At 35.2% G+C, this 21,843-nt stretch overlaps 1 protein-coding gene across 1 annotated transcript in view; it reads left to right on the forward strand.

Annotated features, from left to right (window-relative positions):
• LOC110211524 (sodium channel protein type 9 subunit alpha) overlaps positions 1–21,843 on the forward strand; it is a 211,305-nt gene that overhangs the window by 78,685 nt on the left and 110,777 nt on the right. Inside the window, exon 2 of the mRNA XM_078146987.1 lies at positions 20,947–21,254. Within this exon, the coding sequence (XP_078003113.1) occupies positions 20,997–21,254 (258 nt within the window). The 5' untranslated portion in view covers positions 20,947–20,996. The remainder of the gene's footprint in view (positions 1–20,946; positions 21,255–21,843) is intronic.

Here is a 21,843-nt window from a genome sequence, read left to right on the forward strand (position 1 = left end):
ACCTGGAAAGACTTACATGAACTGATGCTGAGTGAAATGAGCAGAACCAGGAGAGCACTGTACACAGTAATAGCAACATTGTACAATGACTAACTTTGATAGACTTAACTCTTTTTAGCAATGCAAGGATCTAAGACATCTCCAAAAGACTCATGATGGAAAATACTATGCACATACAGAAAAAGAACTGTGGAGTCTGAATGTACAATGAAGCATACTATTTGCTGTCTTTTATTTTTTTTTTTTGGTTTCTTCTTTCTTGCGGTTCCTGCCATTGGTTCTAATTCTTCTTTACAACATGATTAATGTGAAAATATGTTTAATATGAATGTATGTGTAGAAACTGTATCATGAGCTTGCACACTGTCTTGAGGAAGGATAGGGGAGGGAGGGGGAGAAAATTTAGAACTTAAAATCTTATGGAAATGAATGTTGAAAGCTAAAAATCAATCAATCAATCAATCAATCAATCAATAAGTGTAAATAACAAAAAAGTAACCTTAGAACTCAAAATCTTATAGAAGTGAATGTTGAAAACTAAAAACAAATAAATAATTTTTTTTAAAAAGAAAATTCATGCACAGTATCACTGAATTGTAGAGTCTTATATCTACTTCTTCGTTTTACACCTCACTCTCCCACTGGGGACTTTACATTGTATTTCCAGCAACCTGAATTTTGCCTTACCCATAAAAAGGCCAGCAGTTAATTAGAGAAAGATTAAAATGTAAAATAAGGCAGGGAGGCAAATGTTTACCAAAATGTTAGAATTTCAGGACTTCCTAACTAGAAATTGGGAGCAACAGTGATTGTATGCCTAACTTTTCATTTTAAATAAATTCTCTAAAGCAGCAGAAAAGGGAATCAAATGGACCATCATTTTGCCCCTGTGATAAAAATGAACTAACATTATCAGAGCATTTTACAAGTATCTTTTGTGTTCGTTTAACTTTTTTATATGTTCCTTGTCATATAGATAAACCTCTGCATTTAGAGAGAGTCTGAAAGACATTCTTTCTCAGACTAGAGTTAAGCAGACTGATTAAGCTATTACTCAGTAGGAAACTAATTTTATAGCTTCTGTCACTTTATGAAAGGCATTTCTGCACATTCCTAATATCATCTGGTACAAAACCTTGACCCTTGCAGTTTACAACACTCCCAGTTGCAGCACAACTCAGATGAAAAAGGAGTTGGAAAATGTTGAACAAAATAAATAGAAATAAAATAAACACAGATGACAATAAATTTTAAAAAACTTAGTGAATATGTTGCCCCCACAAATCTTTATGCATAGTTTAGTGCCCTCCATTTCTACTTGAGTTTGATACCACTATCTAGTGAATTTGTTGTTTTTTCTTATTCTTGTGAGAGGTATGTTGAGTTCTATATTATCCTCCTTCCCCAAGAAAAGTATGTTACTTGATGCTGATTTTAAGGTCCTAGGAGTTCTGGGATCAGGGTGCATGTCTTCCATTGCCTGGATAAGTACAAAGCATTTGGGTTTTTAGGGATTTTTTCCTAATCCAAATTCATAGTATTAATTTATTTCAGTCAAAGCAGCACATTATTGGAGGCAAAATAAATTCCCCAATAAAGCTTAATGGATTCTTTATTTTTTGTCTTTATTTTTTCGGTTAAAAAATGCTCATTTTCTCTCCCTTCCATTACCTACCTCCATGAAAAAAAAAAAGACAAACAAAATTCTTGCAATAGATATGTATAGTCAAGCAAGACAAAGTCCCAAATTTAGTCATACTATATATTTAGTCCATCACTTCTGTGTTAGAAAGTGGTGACATTCTTCATCATCATTCATCTGGAATCATGATTGATCATTGAACTTATCAGGGTTCTTAAGCATTTTGAAGTTCATTTTTATAGAATTTTTTTATAGTATGTATTTTTCCTTGTTCTACTCCCTTCACTCTATCACTTCATACAAGTTTTCCCAGTTCCCTCTTGTCTATTTTGTAGTTTCTTACAGCACAATAATATTCTAGTACATTCATATCCAGTAATTTGTTTAGCCATTTCCCATTTGTTGGGCACCCCCTCTCCTCTAATTCTTTGCATCACAAAAAGGGTTGTAATATTTTTGTACATATAGAGGACCTTTTCCTCTTTCTTTGATTTCTTTAGGATATAGTCCTACTAGAGATATCACTAGGTCAAAGGATAGGCACAGTTTGGTAACTTTAAGGACACAATTCCAGATTGTTTTCCATAATGACTGGACCAAAGCACACAACTCTACCAAGAATGCATTAAAAAGCCACATTACCCATACCCCCTCCAACATATGATATTTTCCTCTTTTGTCGATTTTGACAATCTGATATGTATGAGGTAGAACATCAGAATTCCTTTAATTTGTATTTCCTTAAATACTGTATCGACTATTCTTTGGCCCTTTTTGAAGCCACACTCTCTCGGGCAGAGGACCATCTTTCAGGTGAAGGATCAGTCTATTAAGGAGAACTCTGGCAAGAATCTTGCCAGCAATGACTGAGGGACCCCCATGATTGTCACAGGACAGTGTATTTCCTTTACTTTTATAGAGATGGACAATGGAGGCATCCTTGAACTCCTGAGGGATAACCTCCTCCTGCCATATAACCCGGAAAATTTCAGTCAGCTTTTGTATGAGCAACTTACCCACACACACACCTTGTAAATCTCAGCTGGAATAGAATCAGTACCAGGTGCTTTTCCATAGAAAACAAGCCTAATGATATTCAAAACCTCTTCTTCAGGATTGATTTCAACCTGAGGTAACTGGTCAATGGTTAAAGCATTGAATCGATGATGCTCTGTAGAGAACACTATGGAAGTGTTGAAGTGGCTGAAGCCCATCTCTCTAGGATCATGTCCTTATCACTTATCAATGTGGTTCCATAGACACTGAGTATTTGAGATGCACCATAGATCTTTGGCCTGTAAATAGCCTCCAGGGCATCATAAAAGCGCTTTGAATTGTTACTATCAATATAAAAGTATAGTTGGAAGTATACTTCAGGGATGTACACATCGATAATGAAGGTGACACACTCATTGCTAGAGCTAGCTCAGTATTTGGGAGCTCCAAAGGAAAGTGTGGGAGAGAAGAGGTATTTGACTGACTACCATACTGAAGGTACACAGACCCCTTGTGCTGATGTCATTCATGTATGCCTGTGAAACCTGGACAGTATACCAGCACCATGCCAGGAAACTGGACTGCTTCCATTTGAATTGTCTTAGGAAGATTCTGAAGATCACCTGTCAGAATAGAATACCAGACACTGAGGTCCTTTCTGAAACTAAACTGTCAAGCATTCAAACTCTACTGCAGAGAGCACAACTCCAATGGGCTGGCCACATTGTTCAAATGCCAAATGTACACTTGCCAAAAAGACTATTTTATTAAGAACTCATGCAGAGCAAGCGCTCATATAGTGGTCAGAAGAAGTGATACAAGGACACTCTTGAGGTCTCTCTTAAGAACTTTGGAATTGATTGTGTAACATGAGAGACGCTGGCACGGGATCATCCAGCATGATATGCCCTCACTTGTGCTCTATGAGCAAAGCAGAATTTTGAACTAGCTCAAAAGAAATACGAGATGTGCATGTTTAGAGAACCTACCCCAAATGTCCACGGGGACTATTTGTGCCCAAGCTGTAGTAGGGTATTCTGAGCTCATATTGGTCTGATCAGCCACAACTAGACATACTATGATGTGACTCTAACACAATGATATCATTTTGGTCCTCTTCAATAATGAAGGATAACAACAATCCAACCATTTCTTCAACTACAAGTGATGTGGAACATTTTCAGACAAGTATACATAGCTTGGATTTCTTCCCATGAAAACTACCAACTCATATCATTTGACTATTTATCAACTGTGGAATGGCTCATCTTATAAATTTGAATCAGTTCCTTCTACATCTTGGAAATAAAACATTTATCAGAAAAACTTGCTGCAAAGTTCCTTCTTCCCCACTTCCAGGTAACTGTTTACCTTCTAGTCTTAGCTGTACTGGTTTTGTTTATGCCAAAAAAAAAACACCTTAATTATGTATAATAAAACATGTTCATTGTATAATCTGTGATTGCTTGGTCATAAACTCTTCTCTCCATTCACAGATCCAAAAGACTTTTTTTCCTTTTTTTTCTTAATTTTTTTAAAATGATGTAACCCAAGGGCAGGTAGATAATGCAGTGCCCAGGAAACAGGAGGACCTGAGTTCAAATCTGGCCTCAGACACATGATACTTACTAGCTGTGTGACCCTAGGCAAGTTGCTTACCTGATTATCTCACCAAAATAATAATAATAATAATAATAATAATAATAATAATAATAATAAAAATGATGCTGCCCTTTATATGTAAGTCAAGTATCCATTTGAAATTCACCTTGCTATATAGTACAAATTATTAGTGTAAACCTAATATCAGCCAGACTGATGTCCAGTTTTCCAAAAAGTTTTTTTTGTTTTCTTTTTGTTTTTATTTTATGAAATAGAAAGTCCTTCAATACCTGTGGTTTTTTGTTTTTCAAACACTAAACTGCTAGATTCATTTGCTTCTAATGTTTTCCAATGACTTACCTTCATTATTTTATAATCAGTACCAAATCATTTTGATGATGTTTTTTAATAAACATTGAGATCTTGTACCCCTTTGTCCCCACGTTGTTTTTTCACTATTTCCTTTGTGATTCTTAACCATCTGCTTCTTCAAATGATTTTTTTTTCTAGCTCTCTACAGCAATTTTTTGGTAGACTGCTTGGTATAGCACTGAATAAGTAAATTAATTTATGGGCTATTCTCATTTTTATTAATGCTTAAGTATACTTATGATAAATTAATATTTCTCCAGTTATTTAGTATTTTTTATTTTACAAATATTATTTTATAATTAAATTCATAGAGTTCCCATATTTATTTTGGTAAATGAATTCTTAATATTTTATTCATTTTATAGTTATTTTAAATGGAATATGTTTGTCTCTTCCTGCTAAGTTTTGATAGCAATATACAGAAAGACTGGTAAATTGTATAGATTCATTTTATATCTTGCAATTTGGCTGACATTATTGTTTCAGTTAATTTTTGCTTGTCACCTTAAAGTCTTCTAAATACACCATCATATCATCTTTAAAGATGACAGTTTTGTTTTTTCTTTGTCTATATTTATTCCCGTCATTTATTTTTCTTGTCTCAGTGTTATCAATAGAATGTCTTAACCAGAGGGCAAAACAGCAATTGAAAGAATCCACCAATCACCTCCTGAAAGATATCCCCCAAAGGAAAACTCCTAGGAATATTGTAGCCAAATTCCAGAGTTTCCAGGTCAAGGAGAAAATATTGCAAGCAGCCAGAAAGAAACAATTCAAGTATTATGGAAACACAAGCAGGATAATACAAGATTTAGCAGCTTCTACATTAAGGGACTGGAGGGCATGGAATATAATATTCTGGAGGGCAAAGGAGATAGGATTACAACCAAGAATTACCTACCCAACAAAACTGAGTATAAACCTTCAGGATAAAAAAATGGTCATTGAGTGAAATAGGGAACTTTCAAGCATTCTTGAAGAAAAGACTAGAGCTGAATAGAAAATTTGACTTGCAAATACAAGACTCAAGTGAAACATGAAGAGGTAAACAGGAAAGAGAAATCATAAGAGACTTATTAAAGTTGAACTGTTTACATTCCTGCATGGAAAGATGATATTTGTAACTCATGAGACCTTTGTCAGTATCAGGGTAGTTGGAGGGAAAAAATTATATGTATGTATGTATGTATGTATGTAGATAGATAGATAGATAGATAGATAGATAGATAGATAGATAGATAGAGGGCACAGGGTGAGTCGAAGATGAAGGGGTGATATCTAGAGAATAAAGTTAAGGGGTGAGAGAGGATTGTACTGGAAGAAGGAGAAAGGGAGAGCTAGAATGGGGTAAATTATCTCACATGAAACAGACAAGAAAAGGCTTTTAGAGTGGAGGAGAAATGGGGTGAAGGTGAGAGGGAATGAGTGAATCTTATTCTCATAGGATTTGATGTAAAGAGGGAATACCATACACACTCAATTGGGTATGGAAATCTATCTTATCCTACAGGAAAATAGGGGGGAAGGGAACAAGAGAACAGAGGGATGATAGAAGGGAGGGGTAATCAGAAGCAAACACTTTTGAGGAAGGACAGGGTCAAAAGAGAGAATAGAATAAATGGGGGGCGGGATAGGATAAAAGGGAAATATACTTAGTTTTTCACAACATGACTACTATGGAAGTGTTTTGCGTGACTACACATGTATAACCTGTATCGAGTTGCTTGCGTTTTCAATGAAGGTGGGTGGGAGGGAGGAAGGGAGAAAATTGGAACCCAAAGTTTTAAAAACACCTGTTAAAAAATTTGTTTTCACATGCAACTGGGAAATAAGAAATACAGGAAATGGGGTATAGAAATCTTTCCTGCCCTACAGGAAAATAGAAGGGGAAGTAGATAAGAGAAGGAGGGGGGAGAGATAGAAGGGAGGGCAGGTTAGGGGAAGGGGTGTATAGAATGCATGCCATCTTGGGGTGGGGAAGGGTTGAGATGGGGAGAAAATTTGGAACTCAAAATCTTGTGTGAATGTTGAAAACTAAGAATAAATAAATTAAAAACAAAAGAATGTCTTGAACTATATCAAGAGTGGTGGTAGCAATCAAATATTTGCTTTATCTCTGATACTGGAAATGGCTATTTCATCCCCATTATATATAATACTATCTCTTGGATTTAAATATATAATACGTATATTAAGGAAAGATGCATTTATTGCTTTGTTTGCTAATGTTTTTAGAAAAAATGAGTGCTGTATATTTTCACAAATGTTTTTTTTCCTCTATCTTTTCATATAGTCATGATTCTTTTGATTCTTTTTACTAATATGGTAAAGAATTTTTGTAAAATTCTTCACGTTGAACCAACCATTCATTTCTTATAAAAAGCAAAGCTGTCTGCTCTTTGTGATACATTGTTATATGGTGTTTGTTAATATTTTATTTAAAATGTTTACATCAATATTATTAGTGATATTGATCTATTGTTTTCTTTCTCTGTTTTGACTCTACCATGTTTATATATAAAGATCATATGTTTATAATATCAAGAATTTGGTAGGATTACATTACAGTTTTTTTTTAAGTTGCATGTTCAGTTTCTTGATCAGTACCTAAAGTTCTGATAAATGGTCTCATTGGTGTCATTATATTTAATAAAATCGCATCTATTATTTCTATGATTTATTCTTTGATCTACCAATTCTTTAGGATTAGTCATTATTTACTTCTTCATTTTTTCTTAATTAACCTTTTTATTGAATATTTCATTGCATTGTGATCAGTAAAGCATGTGTTTATTATCATTGTTTTGGACATTTGTTTGTGAGGTTTTTAAATGCCCTAACATATGGTCAATTTTTGTAAAATTGCTGTGCATAGCTCAGACTGTGAATGGCCTTTTTAATCCCATTCAGTGATCAACAGAGATATAGTGTATTAACTTGTACAAAATTCTATTCAGGTCCTTAATATTTTCTTGTTTATTTTTTGTTTAGATTTGTCTGCTTCTGAAAGGAGTACATTAAGATCCCCCATTATCGTATTTTACTATATTTCTTCCAATAACTTATTTTGTTTTTCCTTCAAGTATTTAGATATTATTTGGTGCATATATATTAAGTATTTATATTAATTGATTTTGAAACATTTCAGCAAAATGCAGTTCCCCTGTTTATCTCCTTTAATCAAGGCTATTTTTGCCTTCTACTTGTGTGAGTTCATGATTGTTTGCTCCTGATTATTTGAGATTAGTTGAAGCATAATAGCTTTTGTTCCATTCCCTTATTTTAACTCTGTGTGTCTTTATGTTTCAAGTGTGTTTCTTATAAACAGTATATTATTGTTGGATTCTTATTTCTTGAATGAGTTCATCCCATTCACATTCAGTTATGATTATTATTTATGCATTTACTTTCATCTTAGTCTCTCTACTTTTTATTTGCTTTCTTTACTTTTTTCCTGCCCTCTTTTTAAATGAGGGTCATGGGAGAAGAGTGTGCTCAGCACTAGTGTTCTGTGATTGATGCAATCTACTTCACTCCCCTATCCCCTTTCTCCATACCCGTACTCTAATTATAGCTTATTCCCCTTCCTTCCTTCCTTCCTTCCTTCCTTCCTTCCTTCCTTCCTTCCTTCCTTCCTTCCTTCCTTCCTTCCTTCCTTCCTCCCTTTTCTCCCTCCCTTCTTCTTTCTTTCTTTCCTTGTCTCCTCCTCCTTCCTATGTTCTTTCCTTCCCCCTCTTTATTCCTTCTTTCCTTTTTCTCATTTTTACTCCCTTCCTTCCCTCCTCCTTCCTTTTCTCCCTTTTTCCTCCCTCCTTCATTCTTACCTTTCTTCCAGCACCCATTTGCTTGTACACAGTGTAGGGCTCATTTCCATCACCAAGAAAACCTTGAGCAAGTCCAACTTCTCCACACTGGGACCTACCACTGTCATAAGGGTTGGTGCTTCTCTCAGCAGAATGGGTCCCTAGCTATCTATCTGGCACACTGGGAAACAGCCATACCCATTCCCCAAATGTGAAAAGTGCTTCTTGGACAGTTCATCCTTAGCCAAACACAATCAAATCCATCAGACTGCCTGAAAGAGTCAGGAAATTGTTGAGCCTAGGTCAGCAGAACTGGGCTGGGTTTGTTTTTTTTTTTTTTTAACTCAGATCCTGCTGTGGGCTTTAAACAGTATCCAGATAATCTTCCAGATATATGAGTGATCTTGGATTTAAAAAAAAAAAAGGGGGAAAGCTGTGGCAAGGGGATAAGGTGCAGGGGCAGACTTAGAAGGGAAGGAGTCAAGCCTTTGAAATCCATTGTGTATTTGAACATATTTATGGAATTATGCCAATGCAAAAATTTAAGTTGCTTAAACTTGTTCTGAACCCTGGAATTAAGCCCAGGATCTGCGGGCTGGTGAGAGTAACAGACACTGAGATCCTGCTCTAAGCCCCAGCACAGTCTGTGACCCCTGCCCACCCTTGTTGCACATTTCCTGTTATGGTCACTTGCCTGTAAATAAAATTTATAATCCTAGCCTGGAAAGATGACCCATTGTGGTTTCTACTTAGATTTCCTGATGCCTACTCAGTCTGGCATTTTTTTTTTTAGATTTTTGTTTGCGTAGTTGTGTCAAATCACTAGACTGTATTGTTTCCTCCTACTCTTCTATATTGGATGGTCTCCAACAAAGAAATTTTCAATTGGCTAGAATGGTTTTCAGTATCTGAACAAGAGTCCTCAGGCCCCTTCTCATCACTTTCTTTAAAAAAAAAACAGTTTTGGTGGACATTTGTTCATCCCTCAAATATGAGTGGTGCAGGAATTATAGTCAGGAAGATGTGACTTCAGATCCTACCTCAGACACTTACTAGCTGTGTCATCCTGGGCAAGCTACTTAACCTTTCTCAACCTCAGGTCCCTTTTCGGTAAAAAGTTGATAATAGCACCTGTTTCATTGTGTATATCAAATGAGATAACATATGTGAGGTGCTTTGCAGACCTTCAAGCACTATATAAATGTTGTTATTATTGTTTTTGTTGTTTTCTCAAATGTTATATTCCTATCTTCTATTGCAGAACTCTGAGCATACGAACATAACATTATCTAAGAGAGTTCTCAGGATTAAAACAAAAGAAATCATATGAAAGTGCTTTAAATTTTCATTTATCTTCTAGATGGCATTGTTACACAGTAGATAGGCATTATATCACTACAGCATAAGTTAAGGAGGCCGTGAATAAGCTATGTCCCAAAAATATGAAAGTTACAGCTCTATATGTCCGTGTGTATGTGTGTTAAACCATACTAATTACATTGTCTGAATATGTAGTACATGTCTGAGTATTTGTTCAGAAATGGGGGGGGGGTTGCTGACTTTTAATTGCATGAAGTATTTTGAAGACATGCTTAAATTCATGTTACTGAAACCCCATTGTGAAAATATGGGCCAAAATAAACAAACAAGCATACAAAAAGTATTAACAAAAGTATCTTAGGTTCCTTAATATGAGATAATGGATACAGTGGAATAATGATAATAAAAATCATATTCTGTGTTACGTATGAGAAAAGTAGAACTCAAAAAGGTGAAGTGAATTGTCAATTCATCAAATACAAATTTTTAGAATAGACTTTAATATACAGGATGTTTTAGATACATTTGAGCAGAAGGACTGGAAGAGAGGAAGAAGAAGGAGAAAGAATTAGAGGATGCAGGAGAGAGATGCAAATGGAGAAGTCAGGAAAGAGAGAGAACAAAATGACCTTAACATCTTACAGCTTTGAAATGCAATGAATTCTGATTTTTTAAAGTAATGTTTTTCCCTCTGTGGCATGACTTTCCCTATCATTCTCAGATCTTCTATATCACTAATGTTATAGCCCAAACTCTACCAAAGCCAGATTGTCCTGCTTATAATAGGAATCCTTATTTCGTCCATGTCCATGAATTTTTATTGCCTCCCCATCATAATGTTCCATCTTTGTATAGATTCTTCCTGAAATCCTGTTTGCTTTTGTACTACTTCAAAAATCCTATTGGTAAGCAACAAATAAGCAACAAGATGATCTATAGCCTCTATCTAATAGCTTTTACAATACTTTTCCAACTTCCAAATGAAAGTTAATCCATTGACTTAAGCCACAAATGACTAGAAGTTAAGTTATATAACTCAAAAATACATGCCTGTGGGAGGAAAGAAAAGAGGGTGAGGGGGGAAGTGTGGGGCTATCCTATAAAAGCAGTGTCAGACATACTAAACTCACAGGGAAAGGAAAACTAAAGACAACAAAAAGGAGTGTTTCCTTTTTAAGCTATAGCTGGGAAGAGAAGATCAAAGAAGGGATAGATCTACTCTCAGGGGAGAGGATAAGGAAGAATGAAGGGGAAAGAAGGCAAAGCTGGTTAACTTTACAGCCAGTGTCTCTGATAAAGGCCTCATTTCTCAAATACATAGAGAACTGAGTCAAATTTATAAGAATACGAACCATTTCCTAATTGATTAATGGTCAAAGAATGTGAACAGGCAGTTTTCAGATGAAGAAATCAAAGCTATCTATAAGCATATGAAGAAATGCTCTAAATCACTTTTGATTAGAGAAATGTAAATTAAAACAACTCTGAGGTACACCTCACACCTATCAGATTGGTTAATATGCCAAAAAAAAAGAAAATGATTAATGTTGAAGAGAATGTGTACCTACATGTGCAAAAATAATCATAGCAGCCCTTTTCATGGTGGCAGAATATTGGAAATTGAGGGGATGTCTATCAATTGAGGAATGGTTGAACCAGCTGTAGTATATGAATGTAATGGAGTACTGTTATGCAATAATGTGGGGATTAAAATTGTTCAACCAACAATAAAAGAGACTGGGGCAAATCTCTGAGCCAATGGCAATGTTGTGTCAGCAGGGTCACAAATTGGGTGAAGCAAGGAATATCTCCACTGACCATAAGATGCATGGGCTCCTCCTTAGGTTAGGCAGGAGGAGATGATGTTAGATAGATAGATAGATAGATAGATAGATAGATAGATAGATAGATAGATAGATAGATAGATAGATAGATACACACATATATATACATATATACACACACATGTATAGACATATATGTATATACATACATACATATATATGTACATATATACATACATACATATACACACACACACACACACACACATGCTGCAAAAACATATCAGGAGGGACTTTCTGTACCATGCCGCTATCCATGCGTGGTTTGGTCATGGAATTTGAGCAAAACAGGATGGAGATATCCTTGTCAGCATTCCTGTGGTTGTACAAGTGAGCCTCATAACTTGGTAAACAAGTAGCGAACATTACATTAAAGTTTAAGGCCCACTATAAGAACCAATCTATCCCTATATGATTTATGTAGAATATTAAACTGATTAATACTGATTGGAATAGAGTAGGGGTCCAAATGAATTATTTCTCACAATAGAAAACGATGAACAGGCAGATTTCAGAAAAGCCTGGAAAGACTTGTACGAACTGATGCAAAGTGAAATGAGCAGAACCAGGAGAACATTGTATGCAGTATCAGCAACATTGTATGATGATCAACCATGAATGACTCAGCTCTTCTCAGCAACACAATGATCCAGTAGAAGTACAAAGGACTCAAGGAAGAAAATGCTATCCACATCCAGAAAAAGAACTAATGGACTCTGAATGCAGATCAAAACATACTTTTTTCACTAACTTTATTCCTTTTCCTTTTGATATATTTCTTCTCTCACAACTGTGGCTAATATGGAAATATATTCAAATTGTTTACCACTTTAGGAAGAGGGGAGGGGAGGGGAAAGGAGGGAGGGAGAAAAATTTGGAACTCAAAATCTTGTAAAAAAATGAATGCTAAAAATTGGCTTGACATGCAATTTGGGAAAAAATAAATACTGAATAATTGTGCCTTTGGGCAAAGCTCCTCCCCCCCCCAAAAAAAGCAGTGTGATATAAGAAACTGATGCCCTCAAATGGAACAGAAACTCCTTGAAGGCAGAAATAGTTTCTTTCTGTCTTTGTTTCCCTAACAACTGGCATAGTGTTTGGAACACAATGGGCAGGTATTAATTGAATTGTTAGTTGGTTGTTAATTGATTGAATTCAAGTCATTAACCTCAAACTACATCATCATCATCATCATTTCATCATCATTAGCTAACAGTTACAATATTTGTAACTTGAGTTTGTAAAATGCCACGCATAAATTATCTCAGAGCTTCACAGCATTGTAAGGAAGGTACTCCACATGAGGTTTAAGATCTTTAAGGACAAGAATTGTATAATTTCCACATTCTATAAATCTTTTATAGGGTCTATTATGATGTCATACACACTGTGGGTACTTAGATCTTAGAGTTATTGAGTTTTAGAGTTTAGAGTCCAGAGTTAAAAGACTTATAAATTATTCAATCTTTTTAATATGAAAATGTTTTAGGTTCAAAGAAGAAACATCTAATATAAAATCATAGCCACGTCCATTAATTCAAATGACGTCAAATTTCAGTAAAATATTTTAAAGAAGTGTTGAATTTATACACTCTTTAAGTATTCTAAATTATTAAAATACCATGTCTATGTGAGTTGATTTTTTGAATTTTTTGTAACCAACTTATAAAACCTGTACCAATGGATTACCTGTATTTGTCATTGTGCTGGAACATGATAGGAAAGTCAATGTTTTTTCTAAACGTAATTAATGTTTTATTTTAATTGATGTGGGAATAGGGGAAAGCTGCAGGAGCATACTTACCTTTAACCCTTTTTTGCATCTCTGCTTGCTTTGTAAGACCCATTATCGTGACCGGATTGACTCTTATATTTAGCCTTGAAATTGCTAATATGAACCTAAAAAGAGAAGAAATGTACTTTAGTTCTCTCTCTGCTTGTGTGATGGTATCAGATCAAATAGACTCTCTCCAAATCACCATTTCTTTACTGTATATCCTAGGCTGTTGTGTCCCAGGTGGTGAGTCTGATGCAGTCATAGAGTGGCGCCACACTTCTTCTAGTGTTTTGTACTGCTTGGGAATTAGGCAGGATCCCATCTGGAGTCATTGTATCATCCGGGTGCTTAGACTTCTGGTCTCCTTATGCTTTTATTTGCCAAATGTAATCTTTTCTCAGAAAATTTATTTCTTAATTGGTAGAATACAAAACAAAGAACAAAATGAATTGTTGAACTATAGTCAGTTTTCCTTAGAATATCTGCCCATGTACTATATTTCTCAACAATAATTTCCTCCTTCAGATGTATAAAGATATCTCAGTTTTCATAGAAATTCTCTTTTACACACACATACTTTTATGTAGTTGGACCATTTTGTCTTAATTTGGAAAGTTTTGACAAAGAGATTATCTAGTGTATTTCAAGAAATTTGGATGAAAATGTGTAGAGATGAGAGACTATTTCTGAGGCCATTTATAACCATGCTTTATGAATATGATTTTAAAAACAGCATTGAGGATATTGCTAAGATAGCTTTAGGATTTATCATCCTCAGTGATTTTCTGTTCATTAAAAAAATCTTTATTTTGTAACATTTTTTGTTGTGGGGAGGAAGCTCTATTTAACTTGAATTATTTCAGCTTCAGGAATACAGAAAGCTAGCATCTATAGGTTGTTGACATGGCATTCAGGGATGCCCTTAAGCAAAATGCTGAAGTTGACAAGTTTGCCCTTGCACCCATGTGTAATGACCCATCTTCTCCATTAATTCAGTAACTTCATCTCAGTAAACATTTATGAATCTCTTACTCGCTTCAGTGCACAGTGCTGGCCACTGGGGAAGATGCAAACTTTACCTGAGACATTATCCTCACTCTAATGGAACTTGTAGTCTTGTGTATAGAAGCATAGATAGCCAAGAAAGAAAACATTCCAGAATATTTCCTCTGTTATACAGGAAATAATGCGTGATAAATATTTTAATAAATCAATACATTTATGAGCTAATTAATATTGATATTCCTTGAATCAATGAAGATTGCCACCCATCCTTTCTCAACAAGTGTATCTAGTCAAGACAGGAAGCATTTATTAAGTGCTTCTGATATATTAGGCGCTGAACTTAGCACAGGGATGCAAAGAGAGGCAGAAAAGACAGTCTCTGCCCTCAAAGAGTACAGTCTAATGAAGTAGACATGCAAACTACAATGTACATAAAAGATATAAACAGAGAAGAAAAAAGGTACTCTGAAAGGGTAAGGAATCTGTAGCTGGGGGATTACTTTCTCATTATAATCCCTGTGAGGCGCATTAGAATAATAATCTCCAAATTTTTTGATAGCTACTCCATCAATAAAAATTTCTGAGCATACCTCCAAAATAGGCATGTTTATAATTATGTACATATAAATCCAAATTTATTATTGAACACAAAAATAGAAATGAAAACAGGAGAGATAAAAATTAAATTTTGTAAAAATATCTCTTAATTAATGGTTCACAAAAATCTTTTTTTCCTCTCAGTAAAAATATTAACACTAACCAATCAAAAGTCAGCCCTCTAAGGAGCCTGCCATAGGTGTGAGATGAGTAGTGGAAGTAGTGGAGGGGTTAGATATGCTAGAAATGGGGAAATTTTCCTAGTAGAACTTGCTGAGGTTTCTGCTATGAGTACTCAGGTTATGATTAGATTGTAACTTCACTGAAGGGCCAATGACTGTCTCAGAAGTAGGAGAATGAGAGCTTCATATCAGTGGGAGGAGGTTAGATACAGTTGCTTGGTGTGAAAAAAGCATGATGCAACTCATCTTCCCATGATTATATTCATTAATTATACATCTCTTGGGGCCTATGGTCCCCACTTTTAAGACCCATGCATTAAGGAATTATAATGCAAAGTGTTACATGTGGTCTGGGATAGGGAAGATGAATAAATAAAAAAAAATTATTAAGTGCTTAATGTATTCTAGGCATTGTGCTAAGCCCTGGGAATACAAATATAAACAAGAAAATCCCAGCCCTTAAGAAGCTTTTTGTTACTCAGTCATTTTTTCAGTCATGTCTCACTCTTCGTGACCCCATTTGTGGTTTTCTTGGCAGAGACACTAAAGTGGTTTGCCATCTCCTTCAGCTCATTTTACAGATGAAGAACTAAAGTAAACAGAGTTAAGTGACTTGCCCAGCATCACACAGCTAGTAAGTGTCTGAGGTCAGATTTGAACTCATGAAGATGAGTCTTCTGGACTCCAGATTTGGCACTCTATGCACTATGGTGCCACTTAGCTGTGCTCAAAAAGTTTACATTATATTTTTAAATAGGTTTTTTAAAAAAATTAGTTTTTGAGTAACAAGTATTTTTAAATTAATCTGTCCTTCCTACTATTCTGCCTATAGAGCAATTTTTAAAAATGGAAAAAAATAAAAACAGAGCCTTCATTATATCCATAGTATAACAAATCAAATTTTTACACTAGCCATGTCCAAAAATATATGTCTGATTTTAAGTTCATCATCACTCTGTAAGTAGTTAAATGGAGTATTTCATCTACATTCTGTTGGATTCATGGTTTATCATTATGTTGATCAGAGTTGAAAAGTTTTTCTGATTTTCTCTAAAATGTTATCGTTGTATAAATTGTTCTTCTGTTTCTGCTCAATTCATTCTGCATCAGTCCATAATTGTGAATCTAATTTATTCTGAAATTGTGTATTTCATTATTTCTGAGGGTAAATTACTTTCATATACTATAACTTGTTTAGCCATTCCACAACAGTAGGACTCTCGCATTTACTATCTTTGGATACCACAGAAAAACCTGATATAAATATTTTATATAGCGATTTCTTAGATATATTGGCCTGGTGGTGCTGCTGGGTCAAAGGATATGCATAATTCAGTGACATTCTCAGGATAATTCCAAATTGCTTTCCAGAATGGCTAGACCAATTCACAGCTCTACCAATAGTGCATCAGTGTACCTGTTTTCCCACAGCGTCTCTGACATTTGTCGTTTTCTTCTTTTGTTGTTTTCATAGTCTGATAATTGTGAAATGGAATCTTAAGTCTGCTTCAGTTGGAATCTCTCTATTAGTGAAATGAAGCATTTTTTCATTTACCTACAGATATCTAGGTTCTTTGCTTTGAGAACTGCCTGCTCATATCCTTAGAACATTTATTGTTTGGGAAATGGCTGTTATTCTTATGAATTTTAGTCAATCCCTCGTATACCTTGAATAGGAGACCTTTATCAGAGAAATTTGTTGCAAGGTTTTCATTTCAAATTAATGATAGTGAGTCCTATACCCAGTACTTGGGATCTTTGGGTTTATCCAATACTGTGCTGCTTTGTGCATGTTTTTTCTTTCTATTGTGTACCTCATGTGTTGTACTTTTTTTTACTAGAAGTAAATTATTTTAATCATTTCTGCTTTCTAATATAGTTTTAGATCTGTTACTAACAGACTCTCTTTCCTTCCCAGTTTTTTTTCATTATTTCCCTTGAGATTCTTGATTCCTCCAGATGATTTTTGCTATAATTTTTTCTGTTTCTATCAAATATTCCTTTGGTAGTCTGATTGGCATGGTATTGGAATGGTGAAATAATTTAAGTAGCATTGTCATTTTTATCATATTGGCATATGAGTGTAATCAGATAATAAAGTAAGGCTGGAGGGTGAAGCTGGGCAATATTGGACAGCTGTGAATACTAGACAGAAGAGTTTAGCACTCAGCCCCTTATTTTTTTATGCAGTAGGGAGCTATTGAAATTTTTAGTAGAGATGTAACATGACCAGATCTATGTATAAGGAAGATGGGTCTGACAGTTGTTTCAAGGAAGGAGAGTCTAGGTAGAAAGATTTGTTAAGTGATTTTCACAATAGTACACATGTATGCTAGTGAGGACCTGTACTAGATTGGGGCAGTAAGAATGGTGATGAAGGGAGGCAGCATGAATGGGAAAGATGTTGAGGGAGTAAAGAAGAGGGAAGAGTCTATTACTATGTTTTTCTTTACCCTTATCTCATCTCCATTCCTATTTTAATGAAAAATTCTCATGGAAATTTTATTTAATTTAAATTCTATATTACTAACATAAATTGTAAATATATTTATATTGTATAACATCTAGATTATATAATACTGATAAATATTAAAATGTACCTATTATAAATATAAATACTTACAACATTTTACTACATATATAATACTTAATTTTAGACAGGTAAAAGGCATACCACCCAAATCTCTCTTCTCCTGCATCTTTTCTTTTGTCTTCTTTTCTTCTACCTCACTTAATTCCCTGGAGCTTCTTTCTATCCCTAGAAATCCTCTCTCTTTCTTTTCTCCTAACATGACACATAAAGCCCTTCTAATGATCACTCAATCAGTACATATTGATTGAATGATCTTTGCCCTGAAGGATCAAGAACAAGAGGTATATGTTATTTGGTATAAGAAAATGAAAAAAAGGATTGCCCTATGGTGAGTTATTGACTCGTATAGAAGGAAAAAGAGGCTGTCACCGTGCACTTTGAGGGACTATGTTGTAAAGCTCCAGTCCCATCCCACTGGTCCTCGAGATACCTTCAGTTCCTACTTTGTCTGGAATCAAGCCATTTATTCTGTTCAACTAGAACACAAAATAGAATCAGGTATAACTTCTCCCAAAGTGAGTACTTTCCACAAGTGTGATATCAGCCTTTTTCAGAGGTGACAGCTTTCAGATTAACCTCGCTCTTCTTCCTATCCAGAGGTTGGTGGCTTTCTACCTTCTTCAATGGAATACTGCAGTTTCCTCATCTTCAGAGTTCTGGCTGAGATCCAGATGGCACCAGAACTGTATTGGTTATCCTCATCAGCCATTATTTGGCTGCAAATGGTGGTTGTGGATTTGTGGGCTCCAGTTTCTCAATAGCCTTGTATTCCTGTTCTTGTTCAGTCATTTCAATCGTGCCCCATTCTTCATGACCCCATTGAGGGTTTTCTTCTCAAAGATACTGGAGATGGATTTCTTAATTCTTATCCTATAAATGATGTCTTTGACTAACTTGCTTCTTAAATTCCATTTCTAGTCAGAGTAGGTATTGGCAGGATAATCCAGTAATTGAATTCAGCAAGCATTTGTTAAACATCTGTTCTGTGGTAGGAACTGAAAATTCAGAGACCAAAAAGTATTAAGTCCTTTTACTCAAGGAGCTTACATTTTATTTACATTATTATTTACATTACATTTATACTCTTTTGAGTATAGGTTTAGCAGTAGTATCGCTGGGTCAAAGGGCACACACTGTTTAGCAACTTGTGTATAATTCCAAATTGCTTTCAAAAGTGGTTATACTCATTCACAGGTCCACAAACAGTGCTTCAATGTGCCTGTTTTCCCATAGCTCCTCCAACATGTATCATTTTCCTTGTTTGTTATCTTTGGCATTCTGATGGATATGAGATGGAACCTCACATTATTTTCGTTTACATTTCTCTAATTAGCAATGATTTGGAGCATTCCCCCACATGTCTATAAATAGATTGGGCTTCTTCCCTTGAGAACTGTCTTTTGTTAAACTATTTATTAATTGAGGAAAGGCTGTCATTCTTATAAATTTGAATCAGCCCCTTGTGTATCTTGGAAATGAGACCTTTTTCAGAGAAACTTGCTACAAAAAATTTTCCCAGTTACTCTGTCTTTTAATATTAGCTTATTAGATTTCTTGGTCAAAAAATAATAATTTTATGCAATCAAGCTTATTCAAGTTTTCTTTGATCCTCTCTATTTTTTTTGTTTGATCATAAACATTTCTCCTATCCATAGAAATGATGGATAACTTTTTTTCCCCTGTATTTTAAAATGCTGTTAGAAATTCAAGTAGGGAGTGGATTCAAGGTATAGGGAACAGCATTAGTAAAGGTGCAACAGTCAGAAAGCTCAGGGTGTAACTTCAGTCAGAAAGGTAGTTGATTCATGGAGCAAGAAATCAAAAGCTACTGCTAACTAACCTAATGGGGGCAGCAACTCCTCTCCTACTCAGAAGCTGTCTGTAGACAGAATATAGAAAGAATGAAGAACCTGGATATTTAGACTGACTTTTATGCTGCTCCATTCTATTGTGATGTTTGGATGATATGTTTTGGAAAGAAGGAGAAAGCAAGAAAGTCAGATGATACTTTGCAGTGGCAGAGCAGGGCAGCTCTGGGCAGTCTGGTTACCTGGGTGGCTTTCCCTGAGCGTCTGTGTCTGTGTTCCCTGGAGCTGTTAATGTCCCCAAGTAAAGTCTTGTGCATTGGGCTGCACTGCGAAGTACTTAAGATCTTAGGAATGGAATATACCTAATGACTAAGCAATGGTGACTATGTATGTCAAGATCAACAATAGCAATATTCTGTGGTATACTTCTTGGGCCCCTTCCCTATTGTCTACAAAGTGACTTTCTGGGATCCTGAACCCTAGCAATCGATGGGCACATAATATTTGTATGAGGAAATATGAGAAAGACTAGTCATTTGATTGGAGCATGAAGTATGTGAAGGTGAGGAATGTGAGAGAAGGGTAAGGGGCTTCAATGTCTAGATAAGGATATGGAACTTGACTAGGCTGATTATAAAGATCTGCTTCAGAATTTCTAACAGAGGAATGACATTACCAGATCTATGCATACAAATTGTGAGTTTGGCAGCTGTGTCTAAGGGTTTAAGGAGGACGGGAAAGGAAAAGGTATAGAGGAAAGGAGGGAGAGGGACTTAATATGCCCTCCCAAAAAAAAGCAGCAAGTGAATAGGTTAATTTTAGGCCTTCATTTGAGTTCAAGATCTAACAGTGCTGGTTTTCCAGAATGTGCTTATTTACAAGGTGGAAGTCTGATAACTGATCTTTATGTTCATCAGCTCACAGTACTCTCTGAATGAACCACTCTACTCTGTAAATGGTAGACATCTATAATTATACCTAATGATAGCATAGTACAATGCAATAATTGATAGTTAAACCATCAAGAGGTTAATGCTTAATAAAGTGGGTTAATGTAGATATATTAATAAAATATATGCAAAATTAAAATTTTGAGGAATTATAAAGGAAACAAATTAGACTGAAACATTATCATTTTTTATAGTTGACAGAGGTTACAATCTCCTGATCTAGAGGGAAATGATCACAAGCCATAATAATGTGTGGACTTCGGATTAATTTGATTTACTTTCAGCTTTAAAATCAAGTTTGGTAGATAAGTTTCTTGAAGCTCTCAATCTTAGTTTTAAATGTATATGTGATACTTCATATATCAGAAAAAGTGATGCTTTTTTATTATAATGAAAATATTAACTTTTATTTTTATGAACATTTTCTGTTCTTCCCTCTACTCTATCTCATGCAGGTCTCTTACATAAAGAAAAGAAAGGGGATTAACACTTACAGGATGAAAAAATGGCAATGTTGCCTCCCCCAGGACCTGAGAGCTTTGTCTACTTCACCAGACAGTCTCTTGCACTCATTGAACAACGCATTACTGAAGGAAAATCTAAGGAACCTAAAGAGGAGAAAACAGATGAAGAAGAAGAAGGCCCAAAGCCAAGTAGTGACTTGGAAGCTGGTAAACAGCTTCCATTTATTTATGGAGACATTCCTCCAGGGATGGTGTCAGAGCCCTTGGAAGATATGGACCCATACTACATGGATAAAAAAGTGAGCATTTCCTGTAAACCAAAAGATAATGTTTTGGTTTCACTCTCCATACAAGAAGAATTTTTAAATTAAGATAATTAAATTTATTGAGTCTGTGAGAGAAGAACAGGGCTACTAAGTTTCATTCAAAACTAAGATCAGGAAGAATAGTAAGAATCAGCAATGGGCTGCGGCTTTGAATAGCACTCATCAACTTATTCAGCCAGTCACTAAGTAAGCATTTATTAAGCACTTAGTGTGTGTCAGGTGTTTTACTAAGTTCTTAAGGCAAAAAAAAATAGTTCCTGCTATCAAGTAAACTCATAATTAAATGCATTAGATAATACACAGAAAATATATGGGCTAAATTGGAGATGACTGTAGAAGAAAGGCACTATATATGTGTGTGTGTGTGTGTGTGTGTGTGTGTGTGTAGTCCTCAAATATCTTCTACATCATTCATAGGGTATGCAATTCAATTATAATAAATTGATCTTTTAAAATGTTTATCATTCCTCTGTTTTCAATGGCTCCCTACTAAAAGATAGATGACCCTAGGAGGTACCTTAAGCCATTATTAAAAGTAGGGATTAGTTTCATATTGCTTTCT

This window comes from Phascolarctos cinereus, unplaced genomic scaffold (assembly GCF_003287225.1).
Source record: "Phascolarctos cinereus isolate Bilbo 61053 unplaced genomic scaffold, phaCin_HiC Scaffold_726;HRSCAF=1367, whole genome shotgun sequence".
Lineage (NCBI taxonomy): Eukaryota > Metazoa > Chordata > Mammalia > Diprotodontia > Phascolarctidae > Phascolarctos > Phascolarctos cinereus.